At 49.7% G+C, this 22457-nt stretch overlaps 1 protein-coding gene across 1 annotated transcript; it reads right to left on the minus strand.

Annotated features, from left to right (window-relative positions):
* Nucleotides 1-1705: 1705 nt before the first annotated feature.
* Nucleotides 1706-20664, minus strand: CEACAM19 (carcinoembryonic antigen related cell adhesion molecule 19). Its single transcript, XM_027515525.1, has 7 exons — nt 19956-20664; nt 18854-19222; nt 8776-8926; nt 5213-5259; nt 4045-4127; nt 3182-3273; nt 1706-2574 (listed from the first exon to the last, which is right to left on the minus strand). The coding sequence occupies exons 1-7, from the start codon at nt 20008-20010 to the stop codon at nt 2565-2567; spliced, it is 807 nt and encodes a 268-aa protein (XP_027371326.1). The 5' UTR covers nt 20011-20664; the 3' UTR covers nt 1706-2564.
* Nucleotides 20665-22457: the final 1793 nt, after the last annotated feature.

Raw genomic sequence — 22457 nt, forward strand, 5'->3', positions numbered from 1 at the left:
GTTTCCTAGGGCTGTAGTACAAACCTGTATTACCCTGCTAGAATGGCCATGACAGAATACCACAGACCTGATGGCTTTAACAACAGTTATTTTCTCACAGTTCTGGAGACTGGAAGTCCAAGATCAAGGTGTCAGCCGACTTGGCTTCTTCTGAGGCTTCCTTCTTTGGCTTGCAAATGACTGCCTCATTATGATTTCACATTTTTTTTTCCCATGCATGTGCAACCCTAGGGTCTCCTCCTCCTCTTTTAATGGTATTTTTACTTTAAATTTTTATTTATTTACTTCTGGCTGCACTGCACAGCTAGTGGGATCTAGTTTCCCAACCAGGGATTGAACCTAGGCCTTTCACAATGAGAGTAAGGCGTCATAACCCCTGGACCACCAGGGAATTCTCTCTTCCTCTTCTTGTAAGGACACTAATTGTACTGGATTGCAGCCCTACCCCCTGGCCTCATTTAAACTTCCAGTTCAGTTCAGTAGCTCAGTTGTGTCCTACTCTGCGACCCCATGGACTGCACCGCGCCAGACTTCCCTGTTCATCACCAACTCCCGGAGTTTGCTCAAACTCAAGGCCATTGAGTTGGTGATGCCATCCAACCATCTCATCCTCTGTCGTCCCCTTCTCCTCCTGCCTTCAGTCTTTCCCAGCATCAGGGTCTTTTCCAACGAGTCAGTTCTTCGCATCAGGTGGCCAAGGTATCGGAACTTCAAGAGCTTCAGCATTAGTCCTTCCAGTGAATATTCAGGACTGATTTCCTTCAGGATTGACTGGTTTGGTCTCCTTGCAGTCCAAGGGACTCTCAAGAGTCTTAATCATCTCTTTAAAGGTCCTACTCCAAAAAGAGTCACATGGGGGATTAGAGCTTCAGCATGAATTTGGGGGGGAACACAACGTTTTGTAGAACAAAGCTGGTACCAAGGGAGCTAGAAGGCACGCAGTCAGCCTCAGAGAACTTTCTCTTGAAAGTCCTGCCATCATGGGTGTGGGGTTGTTTCGGTCAGGATTTACAGGGAGCTGGGTGTAACAGAATCCCTAAGTAATGCAAGGGTCATTCCTCCACCTACCACACAGTCTGTTTTTTGGCTCCCAGAGGAAAAGCCAGTCTTTGCAGGGGCTTACATGCCCTGCATGGTCTGCCCCTGCCCATCTCCCTGACCTCGCCTCCCACCCTTTCCCCTTTCTTCATTCTGCTTCTGCCGTGCTGGCCTCCTTGATGCTCCTGGGACTCACCAGGCAGACTCCTACCTCAGGGCCTTTGCTCTCGCTATTCCCACCGCCTGGAATGCTTTCCTTCTAGATCCCCTCAGGGCTCCCTCCCTCTGCTCCTTTAGGTTTTTGCCCACTGTTGCCTTCTCAGCTAAGCCCCCTCTGCCCTTTGTTTAAAACCTCAACCCCCAAACACTCTCACTCTTCTCTATCCCTCCCACCCCAGCACATCACAGGTGGCTCAGTGGTAAGAATCCCTGGGTTGGGAAGATCCCCAGAAGAGGAAATGACAACCCACTCCAGTATTCTTGCCTGGAAAATCAAATGGACAGAGGATCCTGGTGGTCTACAGTCCATGGGGCTGCAAAAGAATTGGATACAACTGAGTGACTGAGCACGTGTGTGCATGTGCGTGCGTGCACACACACACACACACAGTTCCCCAACACACTTGCCCTCCTTCTCTCTTCATGCCTCCCACCAACACACCACATATGTTATTTATTTTGTTTATTGACTCTCTGTTGCCAGAGTGACCCTCCAGGAGAGCAGGGATGTTTGTTTTGAACTGTGCAGGGCACACAGTTTTTTTTATTGCTGAATGAATGAATAAATTAGAGGGTGAGAGATGGAACCCACATTGAGGACAGGGTTACGTGGGGGTAAAGGAGAAAGTGGCTGCCCCGAACTGGGGGTGCGGCGGGAAATGGGCAGAAGTTGGTCACAGGTTCTGAGAAACTGAATTTTAAAAGGGGCTGGATCTGCCTGGACAGGGAAGGGGCCCTGGCGGCCATGGAAACTGGCCTGGACTGTCCTCTGGGGCCACAGGTTCGTGAAGCCGGAGCTTGCGGTCATGTGTCTTGTGCTCTGGGGCACGTGTGGTGGGGAGCTCAGGGGAAGGGGCTTCTAGGGAGGTCAACAGAGCTGGGTGGGGCACTGTGGGGTGAGATGAGGGAGCCCGGCCAAGCAGGGGCTTGTGCAGTCTGGCTGGAAGCACGCCTGAGACCACCCTCTGGGGGGCTTTGGAGTGGAGCGGGGGTAGCAAGAGCCTGCTTTTCCCAGGCATGGGCCCAGGCCAGGTTGCTGGAGGGCCAGACCTCAGGGCGCGCTGTTCGCTGGCTGCGGGGTGAGGAGCTAGGCCCGTCACCGTCCTGCTGTGCTGCCTAGGCCAAGGCCGCGTCCATCTTGTCGACCTTACAGCCCCGGGGTCCCAGTCGTGCTGCGTCTCTGCGGAGGCTTTTCTGCGGGTTCAAGGCCCGGGGGAAGTCTGACGCGTCTCCTCTCCCCGGCTGGCCTCACCTGGGACCCCTTCAGGGCGTGGGCACCAGCTGGCAGTACGGGGCAGGGTCGGGGTTCAGCAGATCCTGGTGGGGAAGGGGAGGGAAAGAGACGGAGGGGTTGTTGTGGTTTGGGGGTGAGAGCCAGCGGGAGACAGAGACACAGAAAAGGAGGAACAAGGAGAGTGAGAGAGACAGAGAAACCAAGTTCCGTGCAGAATACAGAAAAAAGAGTTAGGGAGAGACACAAGATCACAAGGACCCGGGGGCGGGGTGGGGAGACCCCTCAGGGGTAGCGAGACACGTACAGAGAAACGTAAGATAGGACGCACAGGGACACAGACGGAGGCAGAAGCTCAGGGGCAGACGGCGGGCGACTGGCTGAGACCCAGGCCCAGGAACGGGGGCGCCCTGCGGTGGGGCCCGACTCGCTGTGGGACCCTGGGCAAGGCCCTTCCCCTCTCTGGGCTTCATTTCTTCCTGCATTGGCTTCCTTTGACGCAGGAACAAACTGTAACGCACCCCTCCTCCGCCCCTCGTCCCGGAGACGGGAAATGACTTGCCCGGGAAGTCTCGGCGAGGGGGCTGCGCACTTCCTTCCCGGGAGCTCGGGAGTCGGGGGCGGGGTCGGAAAGGAAGCCCCGCCCATCGAGCCCGGCGCTCCTGACCCCTCCCCCCTCCTCCAGCTCCGTACCTGGTAGGGGTGGTTCTCAGGCTGCGGCACCGGGGGCGGTGGGGGTGGGGGTGGGGTGGGGGTGGGGGCGGGGGCAGAGGCAGGTCTGGCGGCTGCAAGGGAAGAACAGAGGTGAGCCAGGGCCCCGGCACCCTAACACCCCCCACCTTTGCCCTGTGGTATCGGGACAGACCTGGACTCCGGGTCCCCACTGCCCCTCCCTGACTCTCAGGCCTCTAAGTGAAGGGAATTAACCTCCCTGTACTCAGTGTTCTCCTCTGAGAAATGGCTACATGGGAGGTGCAGCCAATGGCCTGACAATCACCCAGATAATGCTCAGCCTCTCCGTCAACACACGTGGGTCTAAGCTTTCAGTCTTAACTGTTTAAGTCCCTTTTCCTTCTCCTCCACCTTCTTCTTATTTCTTTTTTTTTTCTGATTGCACCAGGAGGCTTGTGAGACCGTAGTTCCCCGATCAAGGACTGAACCTGCACCCTCGGCAGTGAAAGTGCAGTCTTAACCAGAGCACCGCCAGGGAATCCCCAGCCTCTCTCATTTCTTACTTTAAGCAACCCTTTCCACCTGTAAAGGAAATATCTGCTCAGTGTAGAAAATCCTCTTATAAGAATCCTGTCTTAAGTTGCCACACTTCTAAGAAGAAGATAAAACCCACCCACCAGCCTCCATGCCCAGAGACAAACTGTCTTTGTGTTGTGCTGTTTCCTTTTAATTTCTTTGGCTTATATTTTTAAAATAGGGAGTGGCCTAGACAGGGAACAGCAGTTCCCAAATTGTGTGACAAGGCACCCTTGGGCGCCCCAGCACACTCGGAAGGGAGGCAACAGGTCAAAAGGAGGCTTTAGGGGAGAGGGGCGGGGGCTTACTGTGGCAGTGTTCATGGGCCCCGTGTCACAAGGGGACACCAGGAGGACTGGCGATGGTATTGCTTCATAGATGCTGTCATCACCTGAAGCAGAGGACAAGAGGAGGAACCGGCTGACAGGTGGCCCACAGGTCCGTTCCAGCTACTGCAACTAACATTTGTGTTAAGCCCTCTTCTTGCCCAGCCCTGTGCTGGGGACACAGTAGTGACTGAGGCAGCGCTGGCCTTGCCCTGCCTTCCTGGGGCTCATGGTTCAGTGGGGGAGACAAACCTGTCCTCAGTTGGGGATGACCCAGAGTGTGCAGAGCTGGGGTAGGGGAGCCCACAGGGCTCCTGGAGGGGGGTCAGGGAGGACTTCCTGGAGGAGGGGACCTCTGAGAATAGCAAGAGAAGTGAGAGCCACACAAAGGCAAGAACGCGGGTGTGCAGAGGCCTGGCGGTGAGAATGCTGGTGTTTGAGGGACTATGTTTCCTCTGTCTGGATTGCACTGGGTAGGTCAAAAAGTTTGTTTGGGTTTTTCCGTAAGATCTTATGGAAAAATCTGAATGAACTTCTTGGCGACCCCAATATATATATATATATATATATATATATATATATATATTTCTTTGTATTGTTTTGGAGATGGAAATGTTACTTATGAGAGATGAAGCCAAGAAAGACAGAGGGGACCAGTTAATGAGGGGCCTTGAGAGTCATGTTAAGGAGTCTGAACTTTGTCCTAAGGGTACTAGGGAGCCATAGAGGGTTTTTGAGCAGAGGAGAGACAGGGTCAGAGATATAGAAGGACTCTGCTCAGAAATGGGGTGGAGGCGAGTGTGGGAGCTGGGAGGACAGTGGGGAACTGGGTTGGGAGATCCAGAAGATGGAGCTTGGGTTGGGTTGTGACCCGTTGGAGGACAGGAGCCAGCAGTGTTGTGGTGGTAGAGGACAGGAGTGGTAGAGGACAGGAGTACTAGACACTGAGAAAAGGAGGAGAAACAGGTTTGGGGTGAGCGCTAATGTACTGACTCCGTGGGCTGAATCTGGGGAGTCCCAGCAAGGTCTGGGTGGGGGAAGTGATTGGGAGGCCCCAAACTGGGGACCACAAGGGGGTTTTTGGCTGGGAAGCAGAGGAGGAGGGGGCCCTGAGGAGAGCCAGGTTGCGAGACAGGTGTCTCTGGCTTACCAGCACGATGACTGGGGCCCAGCTCTGGTTTCTCTGTGGCTGTTATCCTGGGGGCACATGGAGGAAAGGATATTAGAATTGAAAGATGCTCAGGTGGCTGGAGAGAGACTCAGAGAAGCTGGAAACCCCATCAGGCCCTAGAGAGAGAGAGGATCCCCGCTTCAGAATGACCCTGGACAAGTTCTGCCCCATCCCAGCTTCTCCACCCATAATCCCCAGGCTCACAGTCGTTCCTCAGGTTTCCCCTGCCGCTGCTTTACAGAGGGCATCCTTAACCTCGTCAGTTACACAGACCACCTGAACGATTCAGCTCCACCTACCTGTTTCATGATTTCCTTAATATTCCTCTTTAAATCGGCTCTTTTGAATACCCTTATTTAAAAAGTATGTGACCTCCCTACCATGAATTCATTAATTCACTAAACAAATATTTATAAAAACACTGACCACGGGCTGGGCATTGTTGAAGTCACTGGGGGCACAGCTGGGAACAAGACTGACAAAGACACCTGGTCTCCTGGAGTGGACGCCATAGTGAGGAGAGAGGGAGAGGATTAGAATAAATGATGGGACATTGAACATCAGGGAATGAAAAGTGGGATGAAGGAAAATGAAGACTGCAGGGGGCAGAGGGTGGTATGTGTGTGTGTGTGTGTGTGCAGAGGGTGGTATATGTGTGTGTGTGTATGTGTGTGTGTGTGCAGTTTCAGGCAGGGCGGTTTGGGGTGCCTCATTGAGAAGGTGACAGCTGAGCAAAGGCTTGGAGTAGCCAGGGGGACCAGGTGTGCAGAAATCAAGAGAAGAAAGTTCCACGTAGAGATGACAGTCTGTGCAAAGGTCCTGAGGCAGGAGCCGGGACAGCAAAGGAATAGTAAGGAGCGGAGTGTGGCTGGGGCAGAGAGAGTGAGGGAAAGAGTGGCAAGAGGTGAGGTCAGGGAGGCGAGAGGGTGCGTGGCAGATTGAGCTGGGTCTTGTGACCATGGTGTGGACTTTGGCCTTGACTCCAGGACCAGAGCTGACTGATTTATTTCTTTATTTGGCTCTGTCGAGTCTGAGTTGCAGCCCAGGGGAATCTTCACTGCATCATGTGGGATCTTTGCTGGCTGAGTAGCTACAGCGCCCGGGCTTAGTTGCCTGTGGGATCTTAGTTCCCAGGCGAGGGAGCGAACCCATGTCTCCTGCCTAGCAAGGCTGATTCTTAACCACTGAACCACCAGGGGTGTCCCTGACCAATTTTAACAGACTCTCTGGCTGCTAAACGGGAGAACGGGAGACAGACTGTGCAGGTGGGAGTGGCAACAGGGAGACCAGTTGGAAGCTGTTACATTGTGAATGAAAGTACAACTCCATACAGCTGCTGCTAAGTCACTTCAGTCTTATCTGACTCTGTGCGACCCCTGAGACGGCAGCCCACCAGGCCTCCCCGTCCCTGGGATTCTCCAGGCAAGAACACTGGAGTGGGTTGCCATTTCCTTCTCCAATGTATGAAAGTGAAAAGTGAAAGTGAAGTTGCTCAGTCATGTCCGACTCTAGGGACCCCATGGACTGCAGCCTACCAGGCTCCTCTGTCCATGGGATCCATACAGCTGGACATAAGTATAGAAAGTGAGAAAGGAAAAGTCAAACAATGGTTTAGATTCATAGCTCCATATGTTGCTGATTTTCTCTTCATAGAAGATAGCAAGCATTAGAAAGGCGTTAAAAAAACCCGATCAAGGTGTTCATTTACCGCTCTCAGAATCATGCAGAAAGAGAAGAAAAAGGAATTCTTTTCCCCATCTGATTCAACGCCTTTAAAAATATCATAACTTTAAAAATGTCATCAAAAGGTTAAAATTTTTTTAGATTTTGAAATGTTTCAAACTTACCTAGAATCACTGGCCCTGTGGGAAGGAAGCTGGTCAGAGGGTCAGGTTATACGGTGTCTAGCTTTGGTTCTGGAGCTTACAAGGTAGGCAGGTAAGGTTCACTATCTTGAGAACTTTTGCCATTCATGAGCCAGTTCGGTGCCATTTGTTGAATGACTTCTAGTCTCTAAGGCGCTGGCAAACTATGGTGTTTGTGTGTGTGTGTGTTTGTCCAGTCATGTCCTTTCTCTTCGTGACTCCATGGACTGTAGCTCCCTTTTATTTACTTATTTATTTTGGCTGCATCCGGGCTTAGTTGTGGCGTGCAGGCCTCTCTAGTTGCAGGACACAGGCTTAGGATCTTAGTTCCCCGACCATGGATTGAACCCTCATCCCCTGCATTGCAAGGTGGATTCTTAACCACCAGAGCACCAGAGACGTCCCCCATCACCTCAAAGTATCACTTTTGAGATGACAAGGATATCTAGCAGGTATGGCTCATGTGCCTCCACTTCCTTTGATATGACTGTGGCAGACATTGTTAATCCATCGCAGCATCTTTTCTCACTAACTTAGATGGGACTCCCCACCTCCTTTTCCATTAAGCTGTCTAGTGCCTAGAATAGTACCTGGCCCATAGCAGGTCCTCAACAAATATGTGTAGGTTAATTTACTGATCGGAATTGGGCTGGGAGGTGAAAGCTGTTTGCCACCCCTAAATTAGAACATATTCAGGGAAAACAAAATCTTGAAGGTCAGGAAGCTATAACACATAAGGAAGAGTTGAGGGAGGAGACAGAATTACTGCTTTCATTTTCTAGGGATTACTGAGTGGAAGCAAAATTAGACATCTTAACTCAGAATCAAGATAGGAGACAAAGTTCTGAAGAGGCTGATCTCATGAGAAAGGAATTTTTCATGAATACACTGTTCCCTGGGAAAACAGGCTTCCTCCCCCTTCTCTCTGTGTCTTTGCCTCTCCCTCTTCCTGCCTACCCAACCCCTCAGAGGTAAGCACCATCTGATGCCTTTGCCTGCCCGCCATCCACTCCCATTCTTTGGCAATTACATCTGGTTTTCTTTTGAGGAACCTTCCCCACTCTCAATCCATTTCATCATGTGGAGCCAGGTTTATCTCTCTGGCTCCAGGGTTATACAAGTAGCTCAACTTTGCATTCTAAGACCTGGCCATGGTGATTATTTCATGTAAGGACATGTGATTTAGTTAAGCTGGTGAGAGGCAGCTCTGGGGTTTTTGATGGAACTATCAGGAAAAAGGTACTATTTTTCCGCTTGGGTGGCTGAGCTGGAATATAAGGCTAGAGCCACTGAGAGCTATCTTGTCACACCTTAAGGGGAGAACCTTCCTGGAAATGGAGCGACTGTAGAGAAAAGGAGAGTTGAGAGGTCTACATTCTATCAGAGTTTCTTGATAGAATTGAGCCCCTGGATCCAGCCATACCTGAAGCTCACTTATATAGGACAAGAATGTTTCTTATTACTCGGTAAGCCAATATAAAGGTAAGGTCTCTGTCCCTTGCAATGCAGAATTCTGTCTAATACAAGGTAGGAAGATCCTCTCCACCTCAGGGGTTCCAGGATGGATGAGATTGTGTATGAGTTGGATGATGTGACTTAGGGAAGAAGAATCAAGGGGATCCAAGAGGGCAGGGGGAGCAGACTGACAGGAAGGAGAGAGGGCTGGGGCTCCTGTACCTGTGGTTCTGAGCCCTCCAGCCTCTTGTCACCAGGAGATAGGCAATGATGCCGACGGACATACACCCAGTGGCAAGAGATCCAATGACGATAGCAGCCACAATCCCAGCACTCACAGGCGGGTTGGTAACGGGCAGCTCCTTAGGCTTTTCTGGGGAGTGAGAGAAAGAGAGAGGGAGAGGGCCATGTGATTCTTTGGAAGGCCTCCCCACCACCCTCCCCACTGTATCAGTGACAGTCCATAGAACACTGAAGTGTGATTTCATCTTCCCAGCTCAGAGCTTTCTCCTGTATTTCAGATCTGAGCATCCAACTGTCTGGTTGATTCTGCTGCACGGAAAAGTCAACATGTCCCAGATGGAACATCTTGGTTCCCCCCACCTCAAAATCTCTGCTTCTCTAGGATTTTCTTCCAACCTCAGCACATCCCATACCTACCTTATGACACGCTGCCCCACCCTTGCTTCAGTTACTGGCTTTTTCTTGCCTCAGCTGATGACGCCTCCATCCTTCCAGGAAAAGGGTGAAGTTCTGCACTGTGTTTTGTCAGGAACATAAAGGACTCGTAGGATTCTCAAACTCAACATGCCAGATCTGGGACCAAGCCTTACCTCACTCTGGCCCCCTCCAAGAGGACCTCCAGCCTTTAATCTCAATCTGGACATCTGTTTTATCCCAGTCCTTCTTGGTAGCAAAGCCTGATGTTTAGAATCCACTTGCCAGTTCAGGAGACATAAGAGACACGGGTTTGATCCCCGGGTCAGGAAGATCCCCTGGAAGAGGCCATGGCACCCACTCCAGGATTCTTGCCTGGAGAATCCCCACAGGACAGAGGAGCCTGGTGGGCTACAGTCCACAGGATCGCAAAGAGTTGGGCACGACTGAAGCAATTGAGCATGCAATTCAACAAACAACACGTTCCAAGCCTGGCTCCCTGCCATTCTGGAGACTCTCTGAGTTGTCTAGGATCCTTGAATTTGTTCCTTTTCTGTTTAAATCAGCCAGAAGCAGTTTCTGTTGCTGTAGCAGAAAACTTTCCTGATTCACATGATTTCCACAGCTTGTTTATATTTTCTGGCTTTTATTTTATTATTTTTAAAAATATTATTTATTTTAAAATTTTATTTATGTTTGGCCATCTTTTCTGCCTTCTATTTTATTATTTTTTAAAAACACTTTGTATTTAAAATTTTTCATTTATTTTTGGCTGTGCGGGGTCTTCGTTGTGTCCTGCATCCAGGGCTCTTCGGTGCGAGGGCTTCAGTAGTTGTGGTGTGCAGGCTTGGTTGCTCCAAGGCATGTGAACACTCCTCGGGCCAGGGATCCAAATGGTATCCTCTGCCTTGCAGGCGGATTCTCAACCATTGGACCACCAAGGAAGTTTTTCTGCCTTTTATTATAGACAGTGAGCTTGTGAAGAGCCAGCCTGTGAATCACTGTATTTTCCGAAGTTGATTGCAACCGAACACCCTTCTTCAATATGACTTTGCCATTCTCCTATCTAGCGGAAGGTCTAATCTCCCTCCCTTGAATGTGGGCCAACATTAGTGATTCACTTGAAATCAGAAGAATACGGTGTAGATCAAGGTGTGTGACTTCCAAGGCTAGGTCGGAAGCAGGCACGGAATTTCTGCTGTGGTCTTCCAGAACACTTCCTCTTTCCATGCTTTCCCATCATGAACCCAGAACCGAGCTACCATGTTGTGAGGAAGCCCAAGCAGTCACACTGGTGAGGACGCATTGATCAATAGGATCAATGAGCTTATTGATAGCCCCAGCTGAGCTCCCAGCTGACAGCAAGTACATGAAGACACCTCTGGGTGCTTTTGGCTTCCGGCATTTGAGCCAAGCTCAGCCTTTTGAAGCCTTTCATCTGAGGCTGGATATCACGAAGCTCTCTGTATTCTTGGATCCCAGAAATCATGAACATAATAAAATGGTTGTTGTTTTATACCACTGAGTTTGTCCCACAGCAAGAAGTAGCTGGACCCAAGCCTCACATTCTGTTTCTTTTTTTTTTTTTTTAATTTTTATTTATTTATTTTTTCACATTCTGTTTCTTCTTCCAGGACTGAAACTTCTTTTCTTTTGGCTTTTCTCTTCACTGGTCTCTGGGACCATCTATTCTCAGTTCTACTAACAAAAAATCTGGGTCTTCCATTGAGTAGATTTATCCATGTTGATCCTTTTATTTTTAATTTTATTTTTGGCTCCACTGGGTCTTTGTTGCTGCATGGGAGCTTTCTCTAGTTGTGGAGCGGGGTCTGCACTTCGTTGCTGTGTGAGGGCTTTTCATTGCAGTGGCTTCCCTTGTTGCTGAGTACAGGCTCTAGGGCGCATGGACTTCAGTAGCTGTGGTTCTCAGGCTCTAGAGCGTGGGTTCAGTACTTGCGGCATACAGGCGTACCTGCCCCACAGCATGTGGGAGTCTTCCCGGACCAGAGATCGAACCTGTGGCCCCTGTGTTGGCAGGTGGATTCTTAACTATTGCACCACCAGGGAAGTCCCTCCATGTTGATCTTTGATAAGGTAGAATCACATCGAAAAAGTGCTTTGAGAGACCAGTATGCAAACCGACAACTGTCAGACCAGCTCTGAAAACAGAATTCTGACTCACAAGGTACAGCAAACTGCCTAGGAAACTAACCCTCTTACAAACAGCCCAGGAAGCTAGCTAAAGTCAGACTTACAGGAAGCCAGATTTCTATCTCTAGTGACAACGCAGGAAGCTGAACAATACCTTCTGTAACAATCAGTGCCAAATGGCCAGGACTTGATTAACTAACAGCCTCCCTAATTTTTGTCCCTCCTTTCTAACTCAGGGCCAGCCAGAGAAAGCCAAACACGTATCGTAACCAATCACCTAGGGTGTCCTGCCTTTCTGTGCCAACCGCCTCCCACAAAGACACACCTATAGCCTTTCCTGTTTTTCATTCCAAGGCTTTTCCACCTCTCTGCCTGCCCTTGAGTCTCTGCCAAAATGCAAGGGATAGTGGATGATGCCCCTGCTATACACAAGCTCTGAATTAATAGCCTTTGTTTTCCTCCTTTGGTTATCCTTTATTTCCACAGCTTCAAAAGTAGCAGCTTCACATGGACTTGCCAAGGCAGTCCTCTAAAGCAGGGGGTCTCCAAACTCTGGGATCTAATGCCTGATGATCTGAGGTGGAGCTGATGTAATAATAAACAGAAATAAAGTGCATAATAATAGTAATGCATTTGAATCATCCCCAAACTACTCACCCCACCCCACCTGCCACGGAAAAATTGTCTTTTACGAAACCCATTCCTGGTGCCAAAAATGTTGGGGATCTAAAGGATCCTGTGATGGTGGTGATGTCGTTGTCCCCATTTTACAGACATAGGAACAAAACCTCTGAACGTTTTGGCCATTTCACTAAAGGTCATACTGACACCCGTGTTATGCAGTCTATGCAGTCCAGGTCCCAGGTACAGAAACTGTTTTTTTTTTTTTTTTAAACCACACAGGTTAGTTGTGTTTTATCAACAGGATGCTGCAAAGACCTGAGACAAAACCAGACTGAACTGGCTAGATCCAAGAAGGCCGACTGTCCTCGCCTCGTTTATCTCTGTGTTTTCATACCAGGCCCCGAGAGCTGAAGAACACTTGCTCTGATTTATCTTCGTGTTTGCTTCAAAGCAATTGATATCTTCCAGCGATGCTTTGCAGCTGTGCGCTAAGAGATATACAGTGGTCAACCGCCCCAAAACTGGCTCTGACATGACCCCATGAGTGCACCTGTGCAACTGAGACCTGGAGGTGTCCGAGAGTTACCTTTGTTTCGTTAGATCTCTGGCCAAAGAGGGGATTTATACTCTGCTAGGCAAAATTAGCTTCCTTGGTGGTTCAGTGGTAAAGAATCCATCTGCCAACGCAGGAGACTTGGGTTCGATCCCTGGGTCAGGAAGATCCCCTGGAGAAGGAAATGGCAATCCACTCCAGTACTCTTGCCTGGGAAATCCCATGGACAGAGGAGCCTGGTGGGCTGCAGTCCATGGGGTTGAAGAGTCAGAGGTGACTTAACTAAAACAAAGGCTCAGTTAGAGCTATGTGCAAAGGAGCATGGTGACTGCACATGCCCAAGCTGCCCCTGAAATCTCCACCTCTTTCCTGGAGCCCTTAAACTCCCCCTACGCCTCTCCCTTCAGAGGGAAGAGGCTTTTAGAGTAGAAGTTCCCCTTCTCCATTCTCTGGCCACTCTCAAGCCTGTCTTGCTTTCACCAAATTCAATTTCATTATTGGCAGCTCAAACTTGAGCCTGAGTGGGAAAGAACTCCCTGAGCCAGGGGGGGCTTTGGGTTTAGCTAGGGCCTCAAGGGCAGGTTTTGTGTCTAATTCTGTAACTGCATTGTGGGTCAGGACTAAACCCTTGACTCCATATAGTTAGTTTACGATGATAGCTGTTAACGCCCAGGCAGAATCAAGACCTAACTAGGAGCATAGACTCTGGAGCCAACTAGCCCGGGTTCCAGTCCAGCATCTGCTTCTCCCTATGTGGATGACCTAGACAAGTTACTCAGATTGTGCCTCAGTTTTCCCATCTGTAAAATGGGGATCATCACGCCATGATTGGGAGGGCATAGACGATACCTGTGTGAGAAACACACTGTACATGGTCAGTCAGGGGCAGTCAGGCTCCACAATTAATCCCCATGGGTACCAAAGGGCCTGAAGACTGAGGAAACCGGGCAGAGTTTCTCAAAGGCCCCAAACCCTCATGACTAGGTTTCTGGGACTGTGGCTCCCCTCTGTACTTTTGAGCCAAGTTGCTGTTGCTTGCGGGCTGTGTGACCTCGGGAGACTGACTTCCCGTCTCTGAGCCCCAGTATTGTCATCTGTGAACTGGGGATGGTTTACCGTATCTACACATTCTGAGCCTTCGCTTGTGTTTCTGTGAATCATACGCCTTGGGAGTCCTGCCAGAGACTCTCTTTCTTAGGTTCTTTTTCCGTGGGGACCTGTCATGTGAGCCAGGCTCCCTGATTTAGATGGGTCCATGTGAAGCCAGAGATGCAGGTACCACGTGGGGCCTGTGATGGTGAGGCTGGAGCCGGCACGTTCACCAACGTATAAACTCCACAAGAGCAGTGATCTCTGTACTTTCCTTCTGTAAACTCAGTGCCTGGCGTACAGTAGGTGCTCGATGTAGATGCTCATTGAATGAATACATGAATGAATGCAGCCTTCCAAGGGCCCTCAGGCAGGGGTTCTGGGCCCCAGGGGCCCAGATGTTGTGGGCAATGGCTACTCCAGTAGGAGCAGTTCCATCAAGGGTATTTATACCTTGTTCCTTGTTTCTAGCCTCGGGAAGGTCCTGCGAACATGTACTACCCTTTTTATTTTATTTTTTTTATAGTTTTTTTTTTTTTTTAATTTAACCATAGTTGGTTTACAACGTTGGGCTAGTTTTAGTTGTATAACTTCAGATTCTTTTATTGTAAATTGTTGCAAGATACTGACTATGGTTCCCTGTAGTAATGTTAGTCATTCAGTCATGTCCGACCCCATGGACTGTAGCCTGCCAAGCTCCTCTGTCCATGGAATTCTCCGGGCGAGAATACTGGAGTGGGTGGCCATTTCCTTCTCCAATGGTTCCCTGTGCTATACAGTAAATCCCTAATGTTTATCTATTTTATATATATATTCTTCATTTATCCCTCCTCATCCCCTTTGGTAACCATAAGTTTGTTTTTCATATCTGTGAGTCTATTTCTGAGTTTTAAATAAATTGATGTGTATTATTTTTTTTAGACATGCTAAGCTTTATTAAACCCCTTTCTGGGGACTTCCCTGGTGGTCTAGTGGCTAAGACGCTACACTCCCAATGCAGGGGGCTTGGGTTCAATCCCTGGTCAGGGAATTAGAGTCCACATACTGGAACTAGAAGGTCGCATGTGGTGCAACTAAGACCTGGCACAGCCAAATAAATAAACTTAAAAGATAAATATATTTTTTAAAAAACCCTTAAAACACCTTCCTGCACATGCCAGTCGGAGTTGGCTTCGGTTACAGCCAAACTCCCTCATGATGAAGAGAGATTGAGTGTGTGAGTTACCTGGGATGCTGGAAGTGCTGTTGGCCATTTCCATTCCCACCTAGGTTGGGGGGCTGAATTTGGGGCCCTCCAATATAAATGTCTGGGGCTGAGGACACCCACCCTAACATGAGGACCCTCCCAGCCAAGCCTATCCCTAATTCCCTCTGCCTTTTCCTCTGCTATTCTTTTCATGCTGGGCTGAACTGCCTGGCTTCCCTGCTCCCTGTGCTCAGCCCTCTGAAATCAAGGCCGTTCCCTGCCTCCTTTGCTTGCTTTCTCCACGGGGACCCCTCAGTACTTCCATGGGAGTCCGTGTGTAAGAAGCTCATAGCAGGAGGGACAGGGCTATGCACTTGGCTCCTCCCCTTCCCAGAGGCATGCTCTGGGGCCCACTCTGGGCCTCCATTTACCCTTCTGTAAAATGGGGACCATCCCAGGGCTACCTGCAAAGTTCTTATGGGAATGGAATGAAGTGAGGTTGGCAAAGCACTTAGTTGGAGGTACCGGCAAGTAGTAAGTGCTTCATAAATCAGAGGTGGGGTTGCAAATATTTACTGAGCTGCTCATGTGTGCTAAGCCATGCTCTAGGCAGTAGGAGATTGATGATGAACAAAAGGATAAAGTCTACCTTGTGACTGTTGAGTCCTGGCTCATCTTCCCAGCCGTCATCTCCAGCTCCCCTTCTGGTTTGTTGTACTTGATCCCATCTCCTTGGAAAAGGGGTGGGCCTTTGACTCAAGGGGAAGCAGACCCACAGGTCAGAGAGGGCCAACCAGATTCTCTGTCTGTCTGTCTCTCCAGCTCCCTTTCTCCCTATCTCTGCATCTTGGAAGAGAAGACTCAGAATATGCAAAGAAGCCCGTGTAGTGTCTTGGTAGGAATCCTTGGCTGTGAGAGGAGAATGGAGCCCTGGAGCAGAGATGAGACCAGAGATGGCACCCCCTGGAGGGGGAGGGAGAACCTGCTTTCTCGCAAAGCTTCCTTTCCCACCCTCCAGGCTGGGCGCCTGGTCCATACATTCATGCAACATTGTGACTGGCCCTGTTCTAGGCTCTGAAGAAGCAGCTGTGAATGCAGGCCTAATATAGAGCCCACATCCCAGGGGCTACCTCTGGGGTTCTACAAGACACCCCCACTCTGAGTCAGTTGGAGAGAGCTTCTATCCTTACAACCCAAGTGTTAGTTGCTCAGTCATGTCTGACTCTTTATGACTTCATGAACTGTATAGCCTGCCAGGCTTCTCTGTCCATGGAATTCTCCAGGCAAGAATACTGGAATGGGTTGCCATTCTCTTCTCCAAGGGATCTTCCCAACCCAGGGATCGAACCCAGGTCTCCTGCATCGCAGGCAGATTCTTTACTGTCTAAGCCACCAGGGAAGCCCCTGACCTTGGCTCAAATTTATCCTGCAGTGCTGGCCTCCTAGGATGCCCCCTGTTCACTGCCCTGTCTCAGCCATGATGGCCTCCTGCCAGCTAATTCATGAGCCCTGCAGCTTCCTGCCCCAGGCCCTATGCACAGGCTGAGCCCTCTGCCCATATACCTTCCAGAGCTCCTTTCTTCTCTAATTAGAACTTCCAGGGGACTTTTCTGGTGGTTCCAGTGACTAAGACTCTGTGCTCCCAATGTGGGGGGGCCTGGGTTCAATCCCTGGTCAGGGAACTAGATCCCACATGGTGCAACTAAGAGATCGCATGCCACAGCTAAGGCCCAGAGCAACCAAAACAAAAAGTAGTAAAAAAAAAAAAAAAGGAAGAAGAAACTGTCGATCATCATTCAAACTGAAGGATCACCTTTTCAGGCAACCTCCCTGACATCCCTCTTTACAATCTCATAATTCCTGCACTTTCCTTCCCAGTACCTGCACTGTGCCTAAGACTCTATTGTAGGTGTGTGTGATTATGAAGTTAATATCTGTCTCCCTCACTGGGCTGTGAGCCCCAGGAGGGGAAGGTCAGTGTGCCTCGGTCACCACTCCATCCCCAGCACTGCCCAGCACCGGCCAGACACAGAGGAGGCCTGGAGGAGGTGGCTCTTAGTGGGTGCTTGCTGAAGGAGGAGTGAATGAGGAATTTAGCTCCTGCAGAGGCAGTTGTGTGTCTAATTCAGGAGGCACTGCATTCGAGTCCCATCTCTGCTGCTGATTTGATGGTGAGATGCGTGATACCCTGCTTCAAACCTTCAGGATAAAACAGAGATTCAACCTGCCTTGTGCCCAATGGATGGGTTAAGCTGTGAATCCGATCACTCTCCTGTTTAAACCCTCTCATGGCTTCTTGTCAGTCTTGCCATGGCCTATGAACCTGGCCCCTGTCTACCTCTCAGACCTCACACCCAACTTGCTCACTGTCTTCTAGCTATGGAGTCCATCTGTCTATACTTTAAACACAGCAAACTAGTCTAACCTCAGGGCCTTTGCACATGCTATTCCCACTACCAGGAACTCTTGCCCTAGAAATCTTCAGGATTCCCTTCCTTCTTTTGCCTACTTTCTCAGCAAAGCCTATTCTAGATCACATCATTATTTATTTATTTTTATTGGACAAGTCTAACCTCTCTGTGCCTCAGTTTCCTCATCTGTAAAATGGATCTAATAATGTTACCTACTTAGCAGAGCTGCAGTGAGGATTAAATGAGTTATTATGGGTAAAGCTGGCATTTACCTATAACAAGTCATTTAATAGTATAGCATAGGGACTCTACTTAACGGTGAGTTGAATGGGAAGGAAGTTCCAAAGGGAGGGGATGTATGTATGGCTGATTCACTTTTCTGTACAATAGGAATGATAATAACACAACATTGTAAAGCAACTAGACTTCAGTAAGGATTAATTAAAAAATAAAAGGGTGCGTATGTTCCATTTATCTTACTCTGCGGTCTGTTTGTTTGGCCGCACTGATGCGCGTGTGGAATCTTAGTTCCCCAACCAGGGATCGAACCTGTGCCCTCTGCAGTGGAAGCAAGGAGTTGCAACCACTGGAACACCAGGGAATTGCCACAAGACAAGTTCTTAAGGTGATAAATTAGAACCCATGATGACAATCACAAAGGTAAAGGGACGAGCAGAGTCCTGTGGGGACCTAGGTGATGAGTGACCAAGTCTGCCTGGAAAAGTTAAGTCATTCCACTCCCAGCTTTATTGAGATATAATTGGCATATAATAGTTCATGGAGTTCTGAGAAAAGAAACACATGAATTAATATAGGGTATGGGCCGCCGTCTATGGGGTCACACAGAGTTGGACATGACTGAAGCAACTTAGCAGCAGCAGCAACAGCAGTGGTTCTCAAACAGGGGTGACATTTGGCACTGGGAGGGCACTATTAGCCTCTAGTGACTAGAGCCCAGGGAAGGTGCTAGATACTTGACAGGGCACAGAACTGTGTAGCCTCTGCTACGAAGGAATAGTCAGTCCAAAATGTTAACAGTGCCCAGATTGAGAAGTTGTGTTCTAGGGCAGGTGTTTAGAGCTGTTTTTGATCCATAACAAGTACCTAGGAAATATTAGCTGTTGCTGTTCTCTGCCACCATATCTCTGTTTTGCTCAGAGTAGATTCATCAATACATTTTTTTTTTTTATTGTACTGTGAGGCTTGTGGGATCTTAGTTCCCTGAACGGGGATCAACTCTGGATCGCCTCAGTGAAAGTGCCAAGTCCTAACCACTGGACTGGCAGGGAATTCCCAATAAATTCTTGACTTATGAACATAGATCCCTCAAGACTAGGCATACAGTAGGTGCTCAATACACATTTCATGAATTCATGCATGTGAAGAATAAATGAATGGTGCATTCTCCAGGGTCCGGCTCAGTGTCTGGCACAAAGTAAGCATTCAATAGATGTGTTCTTAGTTAATGCACCAGAGGATTAAATGACAACTTCAGGGCTGGTACTGAGTAAGTGCTCAGCCAATATGTGTTGCATGAAGGAAAAAGAGGACCAGATGTTTGCGCAGAGCTTGGTGGCTGCTCAGGTTGCACTAGCCTCCCCACTTCTTCCCCCAGTGCCCAACACTTACCGACCACCTGGACCTCAGTCTTGGCCCGCATGGTCCAGGAAGGGTTGATGGTGACAGCTACCTGATAGGTGCCGCTGTCGCTGGGCTGGGCGTGACGTAGCAGCATGGAGCCATTGGAGAAGCCAACAATGTCTCGCTGATGCATGGCACTGCCATCCCTCTGGGGGCGTAGTAGCTTGGGGATGTAGGTGAATAACATTGTACCGCCATTGGCCTCCTCCCCCAGGTACCAGCTGAAGTCCTGGAAGGTGTTTGGGATGCCCTGGACAGACAGGAGAAGGTCCTGGTTCATTTGAGGCTGCTCCGGAATCTTCTGGATGCGCAGGGCTGCCCAGGAGCCTTGGGGGACCCAGAGGGCCAGGATGGAGGCTGTGGGGTTACATGGGAGGCCTGGGATCAGAAGTGTCGGGCAGGGACCATAGCATTCTCCTCCCTATAGGTCCTCAACTGCAGGCTCTGAGTGCTGCTCATTGGCAGCAGTGCTGGGATTGATTAGTGATATCTGTTCTGGGTGCAAGAGTGGGAACCCAGGTATGAATGTCACAGATCTGCCATCCCATTGGTCCAGAAAGTTTTTTGGCTTGGAGATGGTATGTGATCTGCCTCCAAACACATGGACTCTCTGAACTAATTTATTAATTTGTCTAACTAATAATTGTTTGACCAATATATTGTTCATGCTACAATACTAGTTATATATGATATGTCTAAAATTCCTTATGGACTTCCCTGGTGGCCCAGTACTTAAGACTTCCAACGCAGGGGGTGTGGGTTTAACCCCTGGTCAGGGAATTAAGATCCCATAAGCTGCATGGTACGGCCAAAACAATAATAAAAGAAAATAAAATTCCCTAGATTTCTAAGCCCTGGGAATTCAGCAGGGAATCAAGCAGAAGTAAATTCCAGCCTTCGTGGCCCTGACATTCTAGAAAACTCCACAGGTTAAATGGAGATGAGGTTGTGGTTCTTCTGTCCCTCCCTCCCATCTTAATGTCATAATTTCCTTTCCCCTGACAAATTTTCCCTCTTTCAAGAGGAAACCTCAGCCCCTGGGCTAAGAACCCCTTCTCCCCTCAGCACTGGGGGTACATTTCCTCCTTACCTGAGAGCAGGAGGCTCTTGGGGAAGGCGTGCTGGGACCCAGCAGGAATCTCCATCTTGGTGTCCTATGGAGATGCCAAGGGGCCACCTACTGGACACCGAAGGGGCCCGAGGGTGGGCCCCTGGCTATCCGAAGTGAGCCCGCTCAGTGGGAATCCCGGGGTGCCTCTGAGACATGGCTGAGGCCGGCCCAGCCTGGCACCCCTTTTCCGTAGGCTCAAGGCCTCACCTGTACTCCTTCAGATGAAGGATGATCTGCACAGAAGCTGGCTGAACCAGTTTTCCAGGGTGACTGAGGAACTTCCTAGGGTTTCTCAAGACTCCTCCCTTGACCCCTTTACATCTCTTCTTCCCTGTCAGTAGCAAGGCAGTAATTATAACAGCAAAAACAACAGTCACAGCAGCCTCGGATTGAGCAATCCCCCCTGAGCCAGGCAAGGAGGTCGGTAATACCTTGTCCCAATACCTCATCCCATATCCACCATGCATAACTTTCTGTTTCATGGAATGAGAAAGCTGAGGCTCAAGGAGAGAGGCAAGTCGATCAGCAGGTGGAGATGGAATCTGACCTGTGGCTGGCTCCCTCTGAAGCGCTCAGAATAGTTGTTCAAAAACATCCCTCTGTTCGTTCATTCCAACATGCACACCCTATGCCCAGCCCTGGGCCAAGTGATGCTGAGAACATGGTAATGACAGACGGCTCCTGCTCTGCCCTCGGTCCACAGCGGGGGCTCACAGGTCTGTGTGTGTGTATGCACGCGCGTGTGTGTGTGAGACAGAGAGGCCCATCCCCAGACAATGACGATACAGAGTGATCATCAATGCTGGGATGGAGGAGCCTCGGGGCCTGGGAGAACCTGAGGGAATGCCTTACTCAGCCAGAGGGGCAGGGCAGACTTCCTGGAGGAGGGCATGTCTGTGCTGAGACCTAGAGTAGGAGGAGGAATGTGGTGGGATGGATTGGGGAGAGGTATACCAGGCAGTGTGAACAGCACAGGCAAAAGGCCTGGAGGCTGAGACAGCCCTTGAGGCACACTGAGGAGTCAGCAAAATCCTGGAAGGATGGAGGGCCGAGCAGGGAGGAGCTGTGTGTTGGGGGGTGAAGCTGGAGAAGTGGGAGGGACCAAGTGTAATTTTGAGCTCTGTTGGGGCATGACCTGGGTGCTGGAGGGTCCAGGATTGTGCTATGCCCATAGCCACATAAGGCTATTTAAATATAAATTTAAATTACCTAGTTCCTTGAACTAGCCACTTTCAAGTGCTCAACAGCCCCATGTGGCCAGTGGCTACCACACTTGAGAGCATGGGTACAGGACATTTCCATCATCGTCAGAGAAATTTCTATGGCACAGCGCACACCTAGGGATCTGAGGGGGTTGATGCCAGCTGAGATTTCTTGTCTTGTAGGAGGAGAGAACACCAAGTCAGGGTGCCGTACATCACGTAGCAGTGTGTGTGTGTGTGTGTGTGTGTGTGTGTATGTGTGTGTGTGTGTATGTGTGAGTGTGTGTGTGTGTGTGTGTGTGAGTGTGTGTGTGTGTGTGTGTGTGTATGTGTTGGACACATTTCAGAGATTGGCATCTTCCAGAGTCCCCAGGTTAGAACACTTTTCTTTCTTTTCCTTTTTCGTCTTCTTTTAAAATCTTTTGGCAGTGCTGCATGGCACATGGGATCTTAGTTCCCTGACCAGGGATTGAACTCGAGCCCCTAGCATTGTCAGCACTGAGTCTTAACCACTGGACCACCAGGGAAATCCCGGAGTCCTTAGGTTGGGACAGGAAAGAAATCTTGACTTTGAATTGTCTCGAGGCAGTTCAAAGTGGCATGGTCCAGATGTCTGAACATCTGTAGACTCCAGGACTGCCCTGCTGTGAGTGGGTGAGCCTGGCTGTCAGCCCAGCTCTGCCACCACTTGGTTGTGGAATCTTGGGCGCAAGAGTTCACCTCTTGGAACTTTGGTTTCCTCCTCTGGAGGATGGTGCAAACACCCTTACTTATGGGGCTGTTGGGAGGAGTAAGGAGACTTTGCAGGCAGGGGCCAGTAAATGCCCATTATTTGTAATTATTATCCAACTTGTCTATGGACTTGCCCTGCCTCCCAGATTTGTGACCCTGCTCATGGGAAGTGTGTTTTCCTGGAGGTGTTTTCAATCCTCGCCTCCCAAACGGTCTTTACAGCCTTGAAGGTCTTGAGGCGGTGTTCCTGGTTGTGTTCCTGGGGTCAGAATTCTTCCAGGATTTTTTGCTGCTGTTTTGAGGTTTGGTCTGTCCATCTGCCTCAGAGGGATTGTTGCAAACCTAGCCTTTATTTCCAAGGTTGTTGCTCCAATCTTGGGCTGCGATCAGATTGCCCAGACCGGTTTCATTCTGGTAGGAATTTGGAGCACAGCAGAAGTGGAGTTTAGGGGCCACAGGGATTCTGATGAATTTTCCCTGTTAAACTTCAGGAGCAAAGGTTCTCTGAGCTGGGAGAGGGAGAGACAGGGCACCAAGCAAAGCCAGT

Source organism: Bos indicus x Bos taurus, chromosome 18, assembly GCF_003369695.1.
Source record: "Bos indicus x Bos taurus breed Angus x Brahman F1 hybrid chromosome 18, Bos_hybrid_MaternalHap_v2.0, whole genome shotgun sequence".
Classification (NCBI taxonomy): domain Eukaryota; kingdom Metazoa; phylum Chordata; class Mammalia; order Artiodactyla; family Bovidae; genus Bos; species Bos indicus x Bos taurus.